At 43.6% G+C, this 16,182-nt stretch overlaps 1 protein-coding gene across 6 annotated transcripts in view; it reads right to left on the reverse strand.

Moving 5' to 3' along the window:
• The window catches only part of SRPK2 (SRSF protein kinase 2), a 181,447-nt gene that overhangs the window by 112,210 nt on the left and 53,055 nt on the right, over positions 1-16,182 (reverse strand). For 2 of the 6 annotated variants that reach the window (XM_077264752.1, XM_077264751.1), the window contains exon 1: positions 9,921-10,931. The exons of the other annotated variants lie outside the window; for them this stretch is intronic. In XM_077264752.1, coding sequence (XP_077120867.1) covers positions 9,921-9,958 — 38 coding nt within the window. In that variant the 5' untranslated portion in view covers positions 9,959-10,931. Of the gene's footprint in view, positions 1-9,920; positions 10,932-16,182 lie in introns of those variants that run through there. 6 annotated transcript variants of the gene reach the window in all.

Raw genomic sequence — 16,182 nt, forward strand, 5'->3', positions numbered from 1 at the left:
TGTAAATAGGACTTTTCCCAACATTGCACATTCATTAGGGTTAGCAGTATTTTTTAAAGCTGTCAGATGCCCTAACTTCCATGTTTTTAACATGAAATGGTTTGGAAAGGTGTTTGGGGATTCTCCTACAAATAGCTTCTGGATTATTTACTTATGCTGTAAAATTCCATTTTATGAGGGTGTGGCGCCACATCAAGAACAGAATGGGGGGCCGAATGCTTCGGAATACTGACATGGTAGGAATGTGTCCAGTAATTTTGCAGCAGAGTTGTGAGAAAATCTATAAAATATTTATAATATATATTTATGACATAACAAATCACTTTATGACTCTTCAAAAATGCCAGGAAAATTGTTTGCTTGTTTGTACTTCCAGCAAGACACATTAGTGGTAATGGGTTGGTAGGAAAATGAAAGATAGGTGAGTAGGCTGCTAGGACCTGAATATACTCTCACATATACAAACATACTGGTTTTGTTTTCTTTTTTCACAAAAATGTTCAATTTAAATATATTGTGTTCATCTCATAGCCACGTGTATAGCGACGACACTATAGTAAACGGGCCCCGACTCCAGAGTAGTTACAGCATTTACAGTGCCCCATAGCACGGCAACAGGAGCGTCTGATGACTAATGTGGCCCCACAGCAGTAATAGTGGCAAAAAAGGTCAAACTGCACCTCCCAATTCAACCGTGAAGATTGTAAGGCAGTCTCATAGTAGTTACCGTGCCCTCACCGTGACCCAACACTATGTGCACCAACAGTGCTGCCATAGTAGGTCCAACCACTCCAGCTCCTTACCCCCATTACACTCCTACTCTGCACCCATTGTTGGTAGGAAGCGAGAGGTAAGGCCACGTTCACACCTTGAGTATTTGGTCACTATTTGTAAGCCAAAACCAGGAGTGGGTGATAAATACAGAAGTGGTGACGGGTTTCTAGTATACGTTTCCTCCGATTGTTCCACTCTCAATTTTAATCTTAGAAATACTGATGTAAAATACTGATAGTGTGAACGTGGCCTAGGAAGCGTTTACCTGTAGCTTTCTGCTACACATGGGTTAAGAAATATTTTGACAGCCGCTGTGTTCTCCCTTTGCCAGGAAGAAGTGTTCTGTGACCACTACTGCTGTGAAAGACTGAGCGGGTTGTTGTCAGCGACCAACTGGTTCCATTAATTGATTAGAATGGGTAACCCACGGCTACAGAATTCCTCCAGGGATGATAAGATGCCATAGACATCTTTCTGTTGCCATAGCAGCTGGGTTTTGGACACTCTTAATTACCTATTCAGAGAGGGCAACATACACAAGTATCAACAATTCCTTACATTAAAAAAATAAAAGAAAAAAAGAAAGTAACAAATTGAAGCAAACTAAATCAAAGCATAAGAGTACAAAATAAATAATAAAAAAATCTGCACTGCGTTTTGAACAGGTTTCATATGGTCACCTGTCAGATTTCTGATGGATTTATTTTAATCTAGCAAACTAAAGGGAATCTGTCAGTGGGATCAACCCTCCTAAGCCGTCTATATGGGGAAGCAGGTCAAAGCAAAATGTATAAAATGATACCTTGAGATTTACAATCAGATATATTATTCCTGAGAAATTCAAGTTTTTCTCATACGTAAAGGAGCTGCTTTCATCATTGGGCCAAACGCCTTGATCCAAGATCTCCCCAGAATCTAACTCCAGAGCTCATTTTAACCCCTTCACCAACTTGCAATTTTCCGTTTTGATTTTAGCTCCCCTTCTTCCCAGAGCCATATTTTTTCTATTTTTCTGTCAATATGACCATATGAGGGCTTATTTTTTGCGGGGCGAGTTGTACTTTTGAATGATACCATTGATTTTACTATATAGCAGGGGTGGGGAATCTTTTTTTCTGCCAAGGGCCTTGTGAATATTTATACCATCCTTCAGGGGCCGTACAAACTCCACCCACAAAGTCCATCCTGACTCTGGCACTGGTGTCAGGACGTAATCTTTCACTGCATGCCCTTCAGTGATCAGTAGTGAACTGCGTCTGTGTGTGCTAACAGAGCAAGAAGAAATTACTGAGCTGGTGGCAATCAAACTACAGCTCCCTGCCCAAGAATGCGGTCCCTGAGAATCTGCCCGGGGGCCTGATAAAAGGTCATCGAGGGCCATAATTGGCCCTGAGGTTCCCCACCCCTACTATATAGTGTGAACTGAAAAACAGGAAAAAAAATCCCAAGTGCGGTGAAATTGCAACAAAGCGCAATTACACAACTTTACATTTTTTTTTAATTTACCATGTTTACCAAATGCTAAAATTTACCTGTTGATACAATTCTACAGGTCAGTACAAGTACGCAGATATAACATATATACCCGAGTATAAGCTGAGGCACCTAATTTTGCCACGGAAAACTGGGTAAGCTTATTGACTCGAGTATAAGCAGGGTATGTATTGTCCCCTTATCCCTGGTCCTGCTATGTGTGGCTCCCCACATCCTGTCCTGCTATGTGTGGCTCCCCCCGTCCTGTCCTATGTATGGCTCCCCGATCCCGCATGGCTCCCCGGTCCTACAGGGCTTGGCTGCCCCGTTCCCGCATGGCCCACACCTCCCGTCCTACTCATCCTCCTTGCGCTGTCGCTGTATCTCTGTTGTCCTGGAACCGGCAGCTCCTCCTATGCTCAGCAATCACGTGGCACCGCTCATTAAGGTAATGAATATGCACTCCATGCCTATGGGAGTGGAGACGCGTGCATATTCATTATCTTAATGAGTGGTACCACGTGACCGCTCAGCACAGGGCTTTAGAGCTGCCAGCGCCGGGACAGAGATGCAGGGACGGAGATGCAGCGATGGCGCGAGGAGGGCGAGTATGTCACAGCCGCCGACTACTGCCGCCCCCCTCCCCTGACAGCTTTCTGGACAATAACTCGTGTATAAGAGGAGGGGGGACGTTTTCAGCACCAAAAAATGTACCGTATTTTCTGGTGTATAAGACTGGGCGTATAAGACGACCCCCAACTTTTCCATATAAAATATGGAATTTGGGATATGCCCGCTGTATAAGACTGGGGTCATCTTATACGCCCAGTCATCTTATACGGCGTGTGGTTCCCAGGGTCTGAAGGAGAGGAGACTCTCCTTCAGGCCCTGGGATCCATATTCATGTTAAAAATAAAGAATAAAAATAAAAAATATGTATATACTCACCCCTCCGAGAAGCCTGGCTGTCACTGCTGCAAGCGTCTGCCTCCGTTCCTAAGAATTGCAGAGCATGAAGGACCCTCGATGACGTCGCAGTCCTGTGATTGGTCCGTGAACGCTCATGTGACCGGTCACCTGACCGTGACGTCATCGAAGGTTCTTCACGCTCTGCAATTCTTAGGAATGGAGGCAGACGCTTGCAGCAGTCACAGCCAGGCTTCTCGGAGGGTGAGTATATACATATTTATTTTTATTCTTTATTTTTTACATGAATATGGATCCCAGGGCCTGAAGGAGAGTTTCCTCTCCTTCAGACCCTGGGAACATCCACGATCGCACCCTGCACATGCCGTACCTGGCGTATAAGACGACCCCCGACTTTTGGGACAATTTTTAGGGTTAAAAAGTCGTCTTATACGCCGGAAAATACAGTACTGAAAATCTCGGCATATGAGTATATACAGTAGGTTTTTTTGTTTTTTTTTATTTAAGTGGTTAAAAAAAATCAAAAGTTTGTAAGAAAAAATAAAACAGAAATGTCGCCATTTTCCGAGACAGTAGCATCTTCATTTTTTGTGATCTGGGGCAGGGGGAAGGCTTATTTTTTGCGAGTGGAGCTGACTCTTTTTTTTATTGATACAATGTTTTGATCGTCCATTATTGCATTTTACCGCAATGTTGCAGTGACCAAAAAAAACTAATTCTGGAGTTTTGATTCACCGTTTACCAAACTACCGTATTTTTCTGACCCTAAGACGCACTTTTTTCCTCCAAATTTGGGAGGAAAGTGTGGGTGCGTCTTATGGTAGGGATGTAGCATGTGGGGAGGGGGGCTGCAGCCAGTGGGATTGCACTGTTATCCCACTTCAGGAGGCAGAAAAATGTCCCCACTGCCAGGAATCAGCGCTGGGGAAACCATGTGGTCCCGATGATTAAGTGCAGTGAATATTCATTAGCTACTCCCCCCCACCTATCAGCTGAGCGGTGAGCCAGGAGCAGCAAATGAATACTGCACTTCAGCAGCAACACACATGGTTTCCCCAGCGCTGATTCCTGCAGCAGCTGGGGAAATCTGTGTGTCCGGGGGAGGAGGAGGCAGCAGCAGGGTCCGGGGGAGAGGAGATCGCTGCCTACCTTCCTGGGCTGGAGCTGAGTGCTGTGCAGTGTGCACAAGGATGACCTGTGATGATGTCAGAAGTAGGCGGGCTAGAGCATCACATGGCAGCACAGAGCCCTCCCTCTTCTTGACATCATCACAGGTCCTTCAGACTCCCCACTAGAATCTGCTGGCTTCCTCTTATAACCTGTGCTGTGCTGTGGAAAGGCAACAAGAGGGAGGGCTCTGTGCGTGCAGTCATGGGATGCTTTTACTTCACCACAGTTGCTGGCTGGCTGCCACAATTAAGAGGATAGTCTTTCCAAAACACAATAAAGCACTCTGCCACTCCTTTAGTGAACTATAACTCCCAGCATGTCATAGGATCTGCAGGACATGCTGGGAGCTATAGTTCTCCCATGGTATTTTAAAGCAGCACTCCAGTGTTATTTTGCAGTGCTGGAGTGGTGCTTTCAATATAAGCCCTGTGCCCCCATTCTTATACTCACCCTCCAGCATCTTCATATAGTACTTCACAGACATCACACTGGTCCCGCAGCTTCCAACATAATAACATACTATTATATGTGGTGTTATTATATATAATAGTATGTTATTAAATATTTTAGCACATTTTTTTGCTTCAAATTTTTTTACCCTATTTTCCACCTCTAAAACCTGGGTGCGCCTTATAGTCCGGTGCGTCTTATAGTCCGAAAAATACGGTAATTAATTTACTTTTTATTTTGATAGATCGGACATTTCTGAACGCAGAGATACCAAAACGTGTATTTTTTTATACATCGTTTTATTTTGAATGTGGCAAAAGGGGGTGATGTGAACTTATATATATATATTTTTTTATTTATTTATTTTTTACCTTTTTTTAGGAGACTTGAAGCTGCGATCGTCTGACTGCCTGGGCTACACAGAGCAGGGCTTCAGATTTACAATAACAGGTCCGGGGGTCTTCTGCAGACCCCCGGCTGTCATGACAACCCATTGGCACCCCGTGATCATGTGACCGGAGTGCCAATGGGCATGTCTTATGACGTGCAATACATTGGACTGGTGATATTTAATCTTGCGGAGACTGAGTGTCTATGCAAAGATAAATAGACATGCTACAGTCTGGAAAGACGCGCCCCGCGTGCCTATCTCTGTAGTGGATGAAATCCCATCCACTATGCTGTAACATCTGGCCGTTGCGGGTTGGACACTGCAGATGTACACAGCGTCCAACCCGCAGCGTTTACTGACGATGGAAACATACCCTGAGGGCTCATTTGAAAGTCAAGCTTTTCTCAGGCAAGCAATATCCGTGTTCTTCATGAACAGAACTTGTACCTCTTGCTGTTTACAAGTCTGTGTATTTTTGCAGACTAACTGATCTGCATAAAATTACTGAGATATTAAATTTTGATTGGAGTCTTGGATAAACTCGCCAAAGCAAAACTATTGGTCCGTGGAAAAAAAAAAAAAAGAAAAAGTGGACAGCAGTTGAATACCATCCGTGTGCTGTCCTTTCTACAGACTTTATTTTTTCTTTTTTATGAGGAGCTTGAGAGATCTGTTTTTTTCATCTGAGAAAAACTGATGAAACTCTCACCAAATTCTGAAAAAAATAACTTTCAAACTCTGCTAAAACTCAGATTACAAAAAAAAAAAAAAAAATGATTAAACTTGGATCGATTTTTGCATATGAGAAAAATCACTGAAGTCTGACAGGCCCTTACCTAAAATCAGTCATTAGTCTATAGCAGAGCTTACAGCACAGTGACAGGAGAGCTACAGGTGCAAATGTATTTTGTATTGAGAAAGAATTCAACTCTGCTGTACTGTGTTTGTTATAATTGCACACAGCTCTGCAGGAAGGTCAGAAAAGCAGGCTGTCAATCATTACATGTCACCCCCCCTCAGGGAGATCTACACACTGCCCAGAGATCATAAAAGGGGTTGTTCAGGACTTTTATTTCATTTTTTTATTATGGGCCTTAAAACTAACAGGCAGGTAGTTGCTAACAGAGGCAATAAAATTACCTGTTCTACCCAGTGCCGACTGCTCCCGCCAGCGATTCAGCTGCTTCACATAAACTGAGCAGCTCTTCTCTCAAGCTGCTCTGTCAAATGAGGTGCTACTGCAGACGTCATGCTGATTGACAGCCAGCTCCCTGCAATTAGGCAGCGGGGAGCTGGCTGTCAATCAGCTTGACATTGGCAGTCACGTCCAATCAGCAGAGTACAGCGGAATCCCTTAGATATCGCTCTTCTTGACCATTTACAATCTAGTTTCCGCTCCTTACTCTCTACTGAAACTGCCCTTACTAAAGTCTCTAATGATCTACTAACAGCTAAATCTAATGGTCACCACTCCCTGCTGATTCTCCTGGATCTCTCTGCAGCATTTGACAAGGTGGATCACCAGCTCCTCCTCAATATGCTCTGTGCTACTGGCTTCAAAGATACTGCTCTCTCCTGGCTTTCCTCCTACCTCCCTGACCTTTCCTTCACTGTATCTTATTGCTGGCTCCTCTTCCTCTCCTCCTTACTCCGTAGCAACATGTTCGCTGTGTTGGGGTCATATTTCATTCAGATTTTTCATTCACCCCCCACATCCGATCACTCACTCGTGTCACCTACACCTCAAAAATATCTCTAGAATTAAGGTACCTTCACACTAAATGACTTTGCAACGATAACGATAGCGATCCGTGACGTTGCAGCGTCCTGGATAGCGATATCGTTGTGTTTGACACGCAGCAGCGATCTGGATCCTGCTGTGATATCGCTGGTCATTGCTGAAAGTCCAGAACTTTATTTGGTTGTCAGATCGGCGTGTATCGTCATGTTTGACAGCAAAAGCAACGATGCCAGCAATGTTTTACAATGGTAACCAGGGTAAATATCGGGTTACTACGCGCAGGGCCGCGCTTAGTAACCCAATATTTACCCTGGTTACCATTGTAAAAGTAAAAAAAAAAAAACACTACATACTCACCCTCTGATGTCTGTCACGTCCCCCGGCGTCCGCGCTGCTGCTCAGAGCTTCCTGCACTGAATGTGTCAGTGCCGGTCGTAAAGCAAAGCACAGCGGTGACGTCACCGCTGTGCTTTCCGGCTGGCGCTTACACAGTGCAGAGAAGCACAGCGCCGGGGGACACGGCAGACACCGGAATGTAAGTATGTACTGTTTTTTTTTTTTTACATTTACACTGGTAACCAGGGTAAACATCGGGTTACTATGCGCGGCCCTGCGCTTAGTAACCCGATGTTTACCCTGGTTACCAGGGGACTTTGGGATCGTTGGTCGCTGGAGAGCTGTCTGTGTGACCGCTCTCCAGCGACCACACAGCGACGCTGCAGTGATCGGCATCGTTGTCGATATCGCTGCAGCGTCGCTTAATGTGACGGTACCTTTAGACCTTTTCTTACCTGTTCTAACTCTGCAAAAACTCTTACTGTGGCCCAAAATCATTCTCGTCTGGACTACTGCAACTCTCTACTAAATCAGTCTCCCTCTGACTAAACTCTCCCCCCTCCAATCCGTCCTGAATGCAGCAGCCAGGATCATATTCCTTCCTAACCAATAAACCGATGCCTTTAACCTGTGCCAGTCATTGTACTGATTGCCCATCGCTACAGGGTCCAATATAAACTTACCACTCTGATCCACGGTTTAGCACCACCCTAAATCTCCTCCCTCATCTCAGTCTACCATCCTACCTGTGCTCTCCGTTCTGCTAATGACCTAAGATTAACATCCTCAATAATCTGAACCTCCCACTTCTGTCTTCAAGACTTCTCTGATGCTGCACCAATTCTCTGGAATGCACAAACCAGGACAATTCAATTACCGTAATTCCCGGTAAATACCGTTTTAAGCATGGCGTAAAAACGCATGTCTTTAGACTGACCTGTGACCCCTCCTCACCTAACTATCCCTGCTTTGCCCATACAAAATGTTCTTCAAAATCATGACCCTCGTAGCATCTATTTATATACCCTCCTTGCACTTAAGAGTCCTGCAGTTGGACAAATACTGGCTGCTGACATGTCATGCAGTATTATGTGAATACACCATTTATTATATTGATCGCTGGACCATACAATACAAGCGCTTTTTACCATTTACCTTTCATGTCTCCCTTACTTCCTCATAGACTGTAAGCTTGCGAAAGGGGTACTCACTCCTTTTGGTATCTGAGTTGTGTGTTATTCTGTAATGTTTATGGTCTGTACAAGTCCCAGCTAAAATGTGAAGTGTTGGCGAACATGTTGGCGCTATAGAAATAAAAAATTATTAGGATTCAACTTTCTATGACCTTCTTGCCAATGTAGATGGAGTAGGGGGTTGATTCTCCTGACAGACTTTCTTTAAAGGGGTACTTTTAATTATTAAGGGTTTGCTCACACATATTTAAACCATGATTTTTGTGAATCCATGGCAAAATCGATTTTACACATGGATTTTGTTGCGTACATGCAACAGATTTCACCTTATGCATTAAAAAAGGGTGATTTCCATGCATATTTTTTTTAGCCTACAGTAGGTGGGTGACCTTTGCTAAATTCACTTTTACTTTACTGCTAATGTCAAGCTGTAGATTAACCCAAAATCCTAACTTTTTTGTTTTTCGGATGTCCATGCCATCCTTTCCAGGTCTATGAATGCACCTAGCACTGTAAACAACGCATCCACCTATACTGGAAATCAAATATTCAGATTTTTAAAACCAAAAACCTGAATGCTTTCTAAACTTCAAAAATAATTAATTAGGTAGTGACGTAATGAATTTCTATTTTAGTATCCGGTATAGACTAAAGGAAAAATAAAAGTACATGTATCTGAACGTAGCCATGGCAACCACAATCGAAAACATTCATTGTTTAGATTACCGAAAGAAAGAAGAAAAAAAAAAAAAAAAGGGGAGGAGAGAGGTAAAGAGGAATATAAATATTTATGCTTCAAAGTAATATTATTTTAGAACTAGGCAACTTTGTATGAAAATGGAATTATTAAATGTTACATTGTGTAATTAATCAATGTACCTTCAATATATCTCATTTATCATTCAAGTCACCTGCTGTTTTGCCGAAGATGTCAGATCCTCAGTTTTGAATGATACTTTTAGGATCAAGTTCTATTATATAGTAGTTTCCATGATATAAGACTATAAGCACTGAGATGATCTAGCAAATAAAATAGGTTTGAAATTCATCGGATGTGCCTGCCGAATGTCTCAGGAGGGAAATATTTATCACGTACGTGCGGAGGTAAGAAAATGCTTGCGGTGTACGTGGTAAACACTCACAGACTTGTCAGACAGCATCCATGCTGATGTATATGAGCAACCTACCCATCTCAGCATTTCAATGCAATTTGTAATGGGCACTCCCTGCATTTCATGTAGTTCAGCAACTGAGACAGACAGAAGGTACAGCAAGAGACACCGATGTGCGGCCAAGACAGTCGACGATCACACAATGAATACCAATCACACACAATATCTACCAATTCTGCACTGGCCGGCACTAGCCGTCAGCTCAAAACAAAATCAATGCCAATTCATCCATTGAATGCCAAATAGGTGCCAGTCTACGACGGACATTTCCCAGGCCCTGGCTGGACATGTACCTTTCTGAAGAGGACGACTTCTCGGAGTTAACGGACATCAGCAGCTCAATCTTCTCCTTGGTTTCTGGAAAAATCAGAAAATATTCCCCACCACGATTGTCTGCTGTGCCTCGACTTGCCAAAGGAAACACAAGGATCCGTGTAATGAGAAGCCGGAGTGTAATCCTGTCTGGAGGACGGAGAGGGCCACTGAACTGATGGCAACCTCGCACCACAAAAAAAAAAAAAAAGGAAAAATAAAAACAAAAAAAAACACACAAACAGGCAAAGGCAAATTCACTGGTGCTCTTCAGAAAAAGAAAGCTCCAGAGGCATCAGGCCTGGCTGAACTATACACATGACTGTTTATGAAAGCAGGAAGTACCATTCCTTCCAAGCCCAGGGGTGTTCCTAAGCGCAGAATGAAAGGGCTGCAATAAGCAGCAAGGGCAGCAGCTCTGTGATAATGAATGGCTGGAGATGTGAGCAGGGGAGATGTCATCTCTCCTTCGTCAGCTGCTTTTTTCCCCACACTGTCATATAAAATGCTCTTAGGAAAATGTAGGAATCAATCCAGTGTGATGATAAAATATATTCCAGAGACAGAATATCCTTGATTGAGGTTAAGCCAAGCCGACTAGTCCATGAGCTGGTTCATCTAAGGAAGCTTTATATATAGGATGTCACCTCGATCGTGCATTTGGTGCTTCTTAGATTTCCGGCGGCCACCCCTCCACAAACACACAATGCTCAGAGCCAAGGAGCAGCAACACCCATCATCAGCACAGGGTACATGCTATATACCAGAGGACAGGATGCCCAATCGCAGGGGCACAGGATTGCTGCTTTTTGGAGACCGGGTAACAATTGTGCACTGTTTGTCATTTTCATTTTCTTCCTCAAGGTTTCCAAAAAGAAAAAGCAACACTTCCATTTTATGTTATTGTGCAGCCTGCAGTAAAGCACAGCCTTCACATTGTGAGATGTATTTGCTTCAGGCCAATGACAGGGACTAATTCACAGCAGACAGACTGAAAAGATATCCAAAGCCCATGCCGAGCACACGAAATTGGATGCAGAGCTAACAATCAGCAATTAAAGTGGGATTTACACTCGGAGAATTTGTTTTATTTCAATGATGCATCCCAAATGTGACGTAGCAGAGGTGAAAATAAGAACAGAATCCATCAGATAAAAATATAATATGACCTAATAGAAAATGTAAGATATACAAGATCTATTGATAGAAGATGACTGGTGAGAATTCAACCAGGGCTGTGGAGTCGGTAAGCCAAACCTCCGACTCCTCCATTTCCATGACTCCAACTCCACCAAAATGGGCTCCGACTCCATAGCCCTGAATTCAACCATAGAAACCACCTCCAATCGCTAGTATAAACAGGGCTGTGGAGAGGATAAGCTAAAACCTCCAACTCCCCAATTTCCCTGACTCCCGACTCCACAGCACTGCCCCCTACTGAGCATGTGCATAAAGTGCAGCACAGATTCATCTCACCTAAAAGCCAAGATCCTTAGATCAGGAACAGACACTTATAGAACATTTTATAACTTTCCCTAATTCTTATGGAAACATCTACAGCACATCCTGCATTGTACTGCTGTACCCAATGTATTATATATTTTAGGAGTCGATCCATTTTATATCAACTCTACCAAAATGGACTCAGACTCCACAGCCCTGGTATAAAGGAGTCATGGTGCGCCCTACTACTGCGCCTTCTTTTTACCACGCAGCATGGCATGGTCATTGAGGCAATGTATTGGGCACTGATCCATTGTCGTTAGATCCACACCAACCTGCAAGTAATGGCATATTTTATTGATAAGATGTCACTTGCAATATGTGCAAATGAGATACAAAACCTGCAATCACACATAAAAAAAAAAAAAAAAAATAGCATCAATAAGACTTGCACTTTTGGGATGCAATTCTTGATCCGGTTTTAACTCCCCCCAAGCTGTACCATCTGATTACACCCCTAAAGGTTGTCGATTTCCGCAGTAGATCATGTTTCTAAGCATACAAATCTCATATTTGTCTTACCAAGTCATTGCTCATATTCTTAAACAGCATAAACCTGCCAACATCAGAGACATTTGTGGAGCTTGAGTGCATTGGTTAAGAAAAGCAGGAACAGCGCACTGCTGTGATGACTTAGTAGTGAATCATAAACCTGCTACCTACATACACACCTACATGCCTGGGCTTCTTGAAAGGCAACCTACAGAACACTCATGCTAAAAGAGAACAGATTAAGTATCTAATTATAAAAGGTCTTGTTTATATGCCGAACAATGCTCTAAGGAATGAAAGGGAACATTTAAGGAGGGTACAAAATACATTTACAGAAAAAGCTTTGCCTCCTCAACAGGTAAATATATCATGGCACATAATATACTGATTATACACAAGACTACAAAAAAACATACAGGAAAAAGACATGGCGCTCAAATGCAGAACTGCTTTGGAGCAGGGATAATCTTAGACAAGGAGTTGTACTCACCTCGTTTCACATCCATGTGTTTAGGCATAAATCAATGCTGGGAGTTTCCCCTTTATACACGCCTCAACAAAGGAAAAGTCAGGAAATTATGGAAATCAAGGTACCAATAGACAGGTTATAATATGCAAATGATAAAAAAAATTCAGAATTTTCAAAACATTTAGATTTATAGTGAGTTAAAAAAACGAATTGCATATGGACAGCACACAAATGAAAACTGAGAAGAACTTGTAAGACCCTGGCCTTAGCATGCTATCAATGAGGTCATTCATGGTTGTCTGAGGAAGTTCTACTATGATAAATAAACTTGGGCACGCAAATCATCATCAAGATCCACTGCTGGCAGCTACGGCTCCAATTGCCAATCAATGATCTCCCAGATGTGCTCGATGGGAGAACGGAGATGCTGCAGGACTAACAACTCGGGTGCTGGGGAAAAGTAAGATAGCTGTATAACTCAGACGAGGATCACGGCTCAATGCTCGGACTGGCCATCGGCTCTTCCGACCATAGTGTGATGGCTTCATAGAAATACATGTTGTCACACTTGGGTCGGGAGAGTCGACGGCCACTCCGAGCATTGCGCTACTATCTTCATCAGAGTTTTACGCCCATCTGATTCTTCCCTTAGGGAACGTGAAGATGACTTTTCTTTCCATCCGAGAATAGCAGCCCAATTACGCTAATCAGACTCTGATCAGATTTTCTCGAAGGTGGGGGAAAAAAAAAAGTTTCTCCACCATCTCCATTATGTCAGTCCATGAAAGTCATGAATAGGAGAGTGCCATCCGATTCTTGGATCCAAATCATGCATGCTTTGATTTTTTTGCTTGGATCACTCGGTCCGGCGAAAAAAAACAGACATTTGCACAGCCCCATAGAATAAAAAGGGTACGAGTACTATTCGTCAAAACCCTTACATTGATTTGGTCATTGAACCAATGGTACGGCCACTTACCGTATTTTTTTAAATAGAACGTGCACTTTTTTCCTCCAAACATGTGGAGGAAAATGGGGGTGCGTCTTATAGTCCGGATGTCCCTAATCTGGCTGTGGTGGGGAAGTGGGGGTACAGCAGCGGTGGAGCAGCAGGTCACAGGAGGCAGGAGCCGGCTGCTGTGGCTAACTCCTGTGCCCACTGCTAAAGAGAAATGAATAATCCCTTCATTCCACGCCCATTGGCGTGGAAAAGAGTATGAATATTAATTTCTCTTTAATAGCGAGCACAGTGTTAGCCGCAGCAGTTGGCTTCTTGAAGCTGCCTGGCCTTTAGAGTGTACCGGCTACTTAAGGCAAAGAATATTTACTGCATTCCACTCCCATAGGCATAGAATGCAATGAATATTCCTTCCCTTTAGTAGCGGCACACGTGACAGCCCGGCAGCTGCGGATGACACTGTGATCGCTAAAGAGCAATGAATACTCACTGCACTCCACACATAGTCCCGGCGTGGAGACCAGTGAGCATTCTGGCAGCTGTCCTCAGCGGCTTCTAAGCACCGCATGACGTCACTGCCATGCACTGCTTACAAGCATAAAAGCAGCTGCTGGCACCGGAAAAGGACAATGTGAGGGCGCACACGGAAGGCAAGAATGTTTTTTTTCTGCTGGTGCCATGCATACCAGGATGGGGAAGGTGGCCAATCATACCAGGATAAGGATGGGGCCATGCATTCCAGGATGGAGATGCGGGCCAATAATACCAGGATAAGGATGGGGCCATGCATACCAGGAAACGGATATGAGGGCCCTGTATACCAGGATAGGGATCGGGGCCAATCATACCAGGATAAGGATGGGGCCATGCATGCCAGGATAAGGATGGGGCCAATCATACCAGGATAAGGATGGGGTCAAACATGCCAGGACGGAGATGGGGTCCCTGCATGCCAGGACGGAGATGGGGGTCCCTGCATACCAGGATAGGGGTTGGGGCCAATCATATCAGGATAAAGATGGGGCCATGCATACCAGGATGGGTGCGGGGGCCAATCATACCAGGATAAGGATAGGGTTATGAATACCAGGATGGGTTTGGGGTGCCTGCATACCAAGATAGGGATTGGTGCCATGCATACCAGGATGTAGATGGAGGCCATTCATACCAGGATGGGGGCCAATCATACCAGGATAAGGATGGAGCCATGCATACTAGGACAGAGATGGGGGCCCTGCATACCAGGATGGGGGATATTAAGTATAGAACTGAGCACATTTTTTGCTTAATTTTATTTTTTCTAATTTCCTCCTCTAAAACGAAGGTGCTTCTTATGGTCCGGTGCGTCTTATAGTCCGAAAAATACAGTAAGTGTTTCAGGAGCCATTTTTCAACACAAAGCCAGGAAGCATGTTGCTGATGCTACTGTGAGCAGCCAGACTAGTCTCCCTTTGAGTACATCTGTGACATCATTAATTAGCATTTGCAAAGGGAGATGCCAGAAGAAGATCTTGATGATTTGCGAGCCAGAGTGCATTCAGCATGGCAGGATATTCCTCAGACAACCATTAATAACCTCATTGATAGCATGCCAAGGTGTGTAAGTGCATGTATTTCTGAGCATGGCACTGATACTCAATACTGAATAAATTTAGATGTTTTTGAAAATTTGTGTATCATTAGTGTATTATTAACCCATCCATCGTCCTCTGACTTCCATAATTTCAAAATGAAATAAAAAAGCATATTTGTGATTGCAACATTAGTCTATAAAGTCTGATCAAAATGTACATATATTATATTTAGAATGTTTTATTTTTTCTTTTACAAAATTCAAAGTCCATTGCAGGGAAAATGATGGGAAGTGTGGATACTCCGACATTTTGTAAAAGCCCGGAGTTTTCCATAGCCTCGCACCACCGAACATCCCCTCCTCCCAGCCCGGGGCTCACAGCATCTCCCCAGTCCTGCCGCTGCCAGCTTAATGCAGCAGCGACCCTGCCTCCTGAGACCAACCTCCATCCCGCCAGGCAAGCTACTGTAAAAGCGGACTACAGAACCACCATTTTATTTAAAAAAAAAAATCTCCCATTTTGCTCCCCAAAATTTGGGGTGCGTCTTATGGTCCAATGCATCTTAAATTTGTAAAATATGGTAATCAGCTGCGATCCTTATGCTGTCCTGCCTGTATACTCTTACTTCCCCCCCTGCCCAGGAGCTGTGGTATGATCAGACCATGTTCCTGCAAGTCAGACACGGCATCTGATGCCATACGCTAGTCTGACCCTGGCCTTACAATGTAAATCTGTGGAGCATCAGAACGAGGCTCAATAGGCTTTCATTATAAAAGAGCCTTCCGGCTCACACATGGAGAAGTCGAAATTGCGGTGACATTACTGAGAAGTGTAGAAGAACGGTGTTGGAATCGGGAGAGAGCAGATTAGTACACTCACACTACATTACACACAGAAACACACACTTAAATTTAAAAAATATAAAAAGAGTGCTTCTTTAAGAAAACCAAAAGATCATATAGCATTTAGCCAATTTGTCGGGTGATCATCAGCCTGTTTAAACTGCTCAATTATCGAAAAGGAGCATTTTTAGGAACGCTCATTCCCCATAATCATAAGATGTAAATGCATCTTAACTAAAAAGCAAAGTCCTGATCAAACTGAATATTTCTATCATTGTAAGTGCAACCAGATGACACTTTAAAACAACGAAGAACATCATAAGAGATCATCCATCTCCTAAGCAATAGAATAAAATAAAGGAAACATCCGTGGGCACATGACGTAAGCAGTCATTTCAGTGAGTC

The sequence above is a fragment of the Ranitomeya variabilis genome, chromosome 5 (assembly GCF_051348905.1).
Source record: "Ranitomeya variabilis isolate aRanVar5 chromosome 5, aRanVar5.hap1, whole genome shotgun sequence".
NCBI lineage: Eukaryota > Metazoa > Chordata > Amphibia > Anura > Dendrobatidae > Ranitomeya > Ranitomeya variabilis.